This window comes from Ipomoea triloba, chromosome 3 (genome assembly GCF_003576645.1).
Source record: "Ipomoea triloba cultivar NCNSP0323 chromosome 3, ASM357664v1".
Classification (NCBI taxonomy): Eukaryota; Viridiplantae; Streptophyta; class Magnoliopsida; order Solanales; family Convolvulaceae; genus Ipomoea; species Ipomoea triloba.
In genome coordinates, this window is record NC_044918.1 from 6,884,140 (window position 1) to 6,891,555 (window position 7,416).

At 34.8% G+C, this 7,416-nt stretch overlaps 1 protein-coding gene across 2 annotated transcripts; it reads left to right on the top strand.

Moving 5' to 3' along the window:
* The first annotated feature begins 2,905 nt into the window (after window positions 1-2,905).
* LOC116014361 (branched-chain amino acid aminotransferase 2, chloroplastic) lies at window positions 2,906-6,644 on the top strand. 2 transcript variants are annotated; one of them, XM_031254405.1, is made up of 10 exons: window positions 2,906-3,142; window positions 3,270-3,358; window positions 3,671-3,845; window positions 3,949-4,125; window positions 4,210-4,341; window positions 4,923-5,021; window positions 5,133-5,249; window positions 5,540-5,635; window positions 5,986-6,098; window positions 6,347-6,644. In XM_031254405.1, exons 1-10 carry the CDS (start codon window positions 3,002-3,004, stop codon window positions 6,462-6,464), a joined length of 1,257 nt encoding a protein of 418 aa, XP_031110265.1. In that variant the 5' UTR covers window positions 2,906-3,001; the 3' UTR covers window positions 6,465-6,644. The 2 variants fall into 2 exon arrangements, with proteins under 2 accessions (XP_031110265.1, XP_031110264.1); XM_031254404.1 differs by having other exon boundaries at window positions 2,908-3,142; window positions 3,668-3,845.
* The last annotated feature ends 772 nt before the right edge of the window (window positions 6,645-7,416 follow it).

Below are 7,416 nucleotides of genomic sequence, written 5' to 3' on the forward strand. Positions count from 1 at the left end.
GACGAGTGTGCCATCCACTTGCATATCTGGCGGTTCATTTAGTATATATATGAGGGCCATTCCCCTCACTTGTAAGGGGATAACTGATCAATACAAACACACTTCACTTGCAATTCATTTACTATACTCACTTGCAATTCACTCTATCCCATTCACTCTATCCCATTCACTCTTCTTCTCTCCTCATTGTTCGCCACTCATAATTCAACATATGGGGTCACTCAATCGTCGTCCGGTAGACCATCCGACCAACCTACCGATTGACCACCTGAGCACCCTTCGTTATCCATCCCTAACACTCATACCCATAGCGTATCCGTAGACCACGTTTACATTTACGCTATATATATGTGTGTATATATATAGGGGCGCGCTTAGGTGCGAACCCTTGCTCAGAAAAGAAATGAGAACGCTTAGGCTTCCCTAATAATGGAGTTTTACACAAATTTTAAGAAAAATGTGATGAGGTGAAAGAGTGATAAGGGAGAGACAGAAAGTCTTGGTATCTCCTACAAGGCACAGTGCTTTACTCATAATTGTGGGGCCCATTTTTATTTAACCCTGATTTCCTGGGGCGCGTAAATGTTATTATTATTTTTATTTTCCATTGCAATTTTATATTTTGTTTTATTTTTTCCTTTTCTTTTTTTTTTTTCTCCATCTCATTTTTCTTTCCTAATCACACTTACAAAACTTCTAAAAAATTACACCAAAATTTATACTATTGGGGAAGGCCTTAGTAGTCGGCCACGTGTCCAGATCAACGAATCAGATGTAATTAAAAAAAAAACGATACGGTGGCATTTTCGTAAATAACTCAAACTTTGGTGAAAGTAAAATGTGTTACAAGTGCAAGTAACTATAACTCAAGTTTGCAAGTAAAAACTGGAAGTAAAATTACTTAGGCCCTCCCCAATTGTTACTTTTTGAGAGATTTTGTAACAGTAAAACCCAATGTTTAAGTTTTTATCAAATGGGAAGAAGGTATTTTGGGTGAGTTTTTTTCCTGCAAAATGGAAGTTTTTGCAGATTAAGCTGGGCCCCACTGGCAGATGTCAAGCGTGAGGCGCAGTTTAGGTAAAAATTTGCAGATTAAGCTGGGCCCCACTGGCAGATGTCATGCGTGAGGCGTAGTTTAGATAAAAATATTCTTTTTTAATTTTTTTTCTTCAGTTTTTGTTTTGTATTTGTTTTTCTTTTCTTTTTATTTTTCTCCACCCTCATTTTCTCTTTCCTAATCACACTTACAAAAACTCCTCAAAATCCACACCCAAGTTTAACTATTGGGGAAGGCCTTACAAGTGCAACTATGTTCACTTACAATTGCAAGTAATTTACCTTGGTAACATTTGTGCACCTAATGATAAATGCCCTATTTGGTAAATAATTGGCCTATCAGCCAATTTTGGCCTATTTGACCATTATTAGTTGTTTGACTTGGTTAAAAAAATCAATATAAGTGTTTAGTTAATAAGTTTTTTGTAACTCCAAAGTACTAAATTTCAAAACGCTACTCAAAACAGGCTTTTCAATTGGCCTTTTAGAAAAGAAATTATACCAAACAACTATAAGCTAACAGTTAATTTACCAAACACTTTTCTACAATCAACTAATATTATCAATTAATTATACCTTATAACCCAATCAGCTAACAAAATCAACTAACAACCATTTACCAAACATGACCAAAGTCTTTCACATCTGCACATAATAATAATGTCTAGTGCAACTAATTATAACGTTACGTGCACTTAATATTGATGTTTAGTATACATTTTACTTGCACTTGTAATATATTTTACTTGCACTTAGGTGCACAATATTAAATTGTTACTTGCACTTTTAACACGATTTACTTACACTTCGATTTTCAATTATTTACAAAAGTGCCATCTCATTTTTTTTAAATCAGTATTTCTGGTAAGTTAGATTTAGACATGTGGACGGTTATGAGTTGTTCTTAGTTCTATCTTGGGTTACCCGTTCTCATATGAACGGCCTCATATATATGTGCGCGCGCGCGAGCGCATATATATATATATATATATATATATATATATATATATGTATGTATGTATGTATGTATGTATATAGTTTAAAAGTAGTACTAATTACTATGTTTGCCAAATATTGATATTCCATATAACACTACAAAAGAGATGAGCAACTCTATATCTAAATTAACGTGGATTGTAGGTGTTCGGGGGAAATTTCGCACCAAGTTGGACGGACAACAAAGTTTGAAGTTCAACTTCACGTGACAATTATTTATTATTCTTCTTGGTTTGAGATGTTCAATTTCGGATAATTTAAATTGATTTACTTCATTGTGTTCCTTTGTTAGTTAGTCATAAGATGATATTCACTTAGGGCATATCTTTAAAAAGCAACTGCGAGCTTTCTAGTCTAAGTAAATCAAAGTTGAGGGGATCAAAATGCCTATTAGGTAAATTCATGTGGTAAAACATTTAATAATTCCAAACTTCAAGGGGCAAGGAAAAATTAGAAAGAAAAAAAAAGAAAAAGAAACGAAAAGCAAAAAAAACCACAGGACACGTTATTACCAGCCACTAGTTTCTATCATTAGAAATTCTGAATATTCATTCAAATAAAACAACTTCGTACTGTTCTTTTTTAATTAAATAAAATAAAATAATGTAATTCATAATAAAATCATAATTTTTTTATTTGTTAATTTTTTTATTTCTTAATTTAGTTAATTATCCATTAAAAAATCTCATAACGAGTTCCCATAACAAGATATTTAAAATTAAATAATATAAATTTTATACGGGAAATTTGATAGAAATAGAAATAATATTATTATGAATTAGTAATATTATAAAAATATTAGGGTAACGCACGGATTCTACGCATGGTCTGACGTTGCAGTAAGTTATATGAGTAAGGTGTATAAAACGTTTCTCCGGCGGCTCTGCTCCAAACTCCAGAGGTCAAAAGAGAGAAGTTGAAGCTCAGACAGCGGACGAAGAGAGGAGAAATGGAGAGCGCCGCCGTGTTCGCAGGACTTCAGCCTACTCCAGCTCATCACCACCGTCTTCCCCGACCGTCAAGAGGTTCTGTTCAGCTACCTTCTGTTTCCTTGACCGACAAAAAGCTACGCTGTCCTCTCCCTCTCAAGGTATTCTGATTCGTGGCCTGGATTCTCACTTTTGTTTCATTTCAGTGTATTTGCTAGCGTGTGAGTGTACGGAGAGTGAGTTTGTGTGCAATGGAGTGTCTAATTTGATAATGAGAATTGTTTGCAGCTTCAAAATCAGCTACATTTCGGTTTCGACGCTAATACCAGCAGCGATAATCATCGTAATGCTCCGCCGCGAGTGGCCTCTCCCATGAGGTTTGTGCTTCTCACCCCTGGAATCGGTTTCGTTTTCCAGTAATCGTTCTTTTCTTTAGTTCATATGAGATAGATTTGCTTAAATGGTGTGCTCATATATTTGCTGCATTCACGATTGTATGAATTACTAACAGTTGAAAGTTCCTGGTTAAGATTGTTAAACTTTGCTAGCTCTATTGCTATACTTCTCACTTAAATTGGCTGAATTGTGAAAGCTTTTCTCAGAATTGTTGTTAATAATAAAATTGATTTATCGTTCTCTCTAAAAATTATCAAATTATTGATGGCTTTTATTTTCCTATATAACAGCAGTGTAACAAACGAAGTAGTGGACCTTGACTGGGACAACCTCGGGTTCGGCTTTATGCCTACTGATTATATGTATATCATGAAATGTACTCAAGATAAAACGTTTACTAAAGGTGAATTACAGCGTTTTGGGAACATCGAATTGAGCCCATCAGCAGGGATATTAAATTATGGCCAGGTTAATTATTTGACCTTTGTTTGCAGCTACATTCTAACATAGCTTCTGATGTCAATAATCCAAGACATTTTGAGGGATAATTATTTCCTTGTTTATATTGCAGGGGTTGTTTGAGGGGTTAAAAGCCTACAGAAAACATGATGGCCACATTTTGTTGTTCCGGCCTGAGGAAAATGCTTTGCGCATGCAGATGGGTGCAGAACGTATGTGCATGCCTTCACCAACAGTTGAACAGTTTCTGGAAGCAGTGAAAGCTACCGTGTTAGCAAATGAGAGATGGGTATAACTCTACTTCAATCTTTTGTGGAATCACTTTCACTTATTATATTAGAATATTGGAGTTTGATTAATTCTCTTGTTTCAGATTCCTCCAGCAGGGAAAGGATCACTGTACATAAGGCCATTGCTTATGGGGAGTGGAGCTGTCCTTGGTCTTGCCCCAGCTCCTGAATATACTTTTTTAATTTATGTATCCCCTGTGGGTAACTACTTTAAGGTATATTTGTCTTAACTCTTAACTTTGTATCTTAGGCTTTAACGCAGAATGCTTTATTTCTATACTTGCTTATAATTTAGTATCATCTGCTTTTAATGTGCGTTTACCTTTCATGCATTAGTTGCGTTTAGGTCTTTTCTTATGTGTACAAGGAAATCGTTTCCTATTTCTTAATGGCTTTAGCCATCATTTATTTGTATTTTTGTATAATAAAGTAAATGTAGCATTTTGCATTTTATTTTCTTTCCTTTTCTGTATATGCTATTGTTTGGCTTTGTTAACTAGTCACCATGTGCTGCAAACCTGCCTTGGGGAATAAACTACATTCATTGAGGTTTCTTTAACTAATTGAGATTGGAGAAAGTAGCTCACTCTCATTTTCTTTGGTCTTTGAGATTGTACAATGTTGAGACGGAAGTTAAAATTTTAATGATAATAGTACCTTCCAAAAGCTTTTAGTATTGGTTATCTGTTAGTATCTTGATGCATACCGGTTTAGTTATATTTAGGTCCTTTGGCAGGACTTTGAAGATTACCTTTCTAAATGTTTACCCTGATTATGCTTTTTGATATAATGGCAGGAAGGTTTAGCACCAATTAATCTGGTGGTTGAGACTGAAATGCATCGTGCGACCCCTGGGGGTACTGGAAGTGTCAAGACTATAGGAAATTATGCTGCAGTAAGTTATTTCATGGAAACATTGCAAGCAAGAGTATTCTGCATATTTTACTTCTTACTGTTTGAATACCAAACTCACATGGACTATTTTCCTTGTGATTGTAATTCATAGGTCTTGAAGGCACAGAGTGCTGCTAAAGCAAAAGGCTATTCTGATGTTCTGTACCTCGATAGTGTTCACAACAAATATCTGGAAGAAGTTTCTTCTTGCAATGTTTTTATGGTGAAGGTAAATAATTTCAGTAAGAAGTTTTATTTATTTATTTTTTAATTTTACTTAGGGTGCTTGGATTGATGTAATTGATGAAAGAAGTTTCTAATTTAAAGATCAATTATGTGGAAACTGTCCTTTAGTACTCTTCTCACTTTCATGTTCAAGTTGTATTTGTTTGTGTTGTTTTGTCTTCTGCTCCTTGTATGTTTACTAGCTCAGTATAGTCTGTGACTAATATATCACATGCTTCATTTCCTTGTTCATTGTTATTTAAATGCATTAATATTGAACCTGTACCCCCTCAGGGTAATATGATAGCAACTCCTGCAATAAAAGGGACTATCTTGCCTGGTATTACCCGGAAGAGCATAATTGATGTTGCAGTCAACCAAGGTTTCCAGGTACTTTATATTTTTCTGATTTAACCTACTTGTGCTAAAGCTCTTTTCCTTTTCATGTCTTGGTCACCTGCATATCACTGGCTTTACAAATCTGCTAATTTGATTTTTGGTGCCAAGATGCAATAGTTTGCTCCCTTTAGCGTGTTACTTGTGCATAGCTTGAATATACAGTGAGGTTTCTCCATTCCTTATTTACCTAGGCAAGACAGAACAAAGTAGTTTGATCATATTAGATAGCTAGGTGTGGCTCATAGTGCAAATGGATGAGAACCTTTAAACATAGTTGCAACTTTGAATATAACTACATTAGAGCATTTTTAAAAATTTCTTTTGATTGTTTATAATTGAAGGTTGAGGAACGAGCAGTGTCAGTGGATGAATTGCTTGATGCTGATGAAGTGTTCTGTACGGGAACAGCTGTGGTTGTATCACCAGTTGGAAGCATAACCCATTTAGGGAAAAAGTGAGAATTTCTTATCCCAATTTAGAATGGATTTGATTAATTGCACAAAATTTCTATATTTGACTATTACTTACTTACAGAACTGGTGTCTCACCCCACTATATAAAGTGCATATCATTCAATCCACTAGGTTTCATTACTACAGCTCATATGAGACCACGTGAAATTGTGAATGCAATAAGCGGGGAAATATAAGTAGAAACTTTCTCTCTTTCGCAGTTTGCTCACTTTAGACAATGTATCTGCAGGGTGACATACGGGAGCAATGGAGTTGGTCTTGTTTCACAACAGCTGTACTCCACACTTACTCAACTTCAGATGGGGATTACAGAGGATAAGATGGGGTGGGTTATTGAAGTGAAGTAATCTTGAACTCATGAGATACCTAGTAGTTATTACCTTCTTTTGCAAGAGGTTTGAACTCAGCAGATATTAGCAACTAGTGATCCGCTTGTCGGACTTTGCGTTCTTGTTTGTTTACTCCATTGTGTACAGAATCTGCCTTTTTCTATATTGTCTCCGGGGGAAACTCCTTGCTTTAAAAAATTGTGCCTTTTCTCTCTCTCCTCATAAAGAGAGAGGGTACAACCATATTAACTATGCATGAACACCAGTTGTTTCCTAATCTAATTGGGAGCAAACGAGCCAAGTCATGCTGAGTTCGAACCCAAGTAGACTCAAGTTTAAACTTGAAGTAGTTACAATTGCTTGAGTTTGAGTTCAATTGAGCTTAAACGTTTAAGTTTTAGTATAACTCCTTAATTTTTACAAGGCTTAAACTCGATTTAATTGGCTCAAATTAAGTTTGAGTTCAAACTCAGTGTGTTGTGATGAGGTGGGGGCTTGCAAGTGGCTCAATGAGTTTGGAATTCAAAATTTTTACTTTGAACTCGATTCAATTACTTAATGAATTGGTTTGAGCTTGATTTTAACTGAATTCGAATCAAATTTTGATCAAACAACTCAACTCATTTATACTTTTAGGCGGTGTTTGGTCTTTTTTCAAAGAAAAATTTCTCTTTAAATTTGAAGAAAATGATATTTTCTCCATTTGGTTCATAGAAAATCCTTAGTTATGAGGAAATAGATAATTTTTTAAGGGAATGCGTGATATTTTGTTTTTCATAGGCGTGAAAATCCTTAGTTATGAGGAAATAGCATATTTTGACATGACTATTCTGCTCTTGTGATTCATACTTACTTTTATTATCATTATTATTGTGTAGGGTCATATATGTCTTTATATTCATTATTCCTTAGAATTCAAAATTCAATCATACAATAAAAATTAATCTTTATAGTAATTGTTTTTCTATAA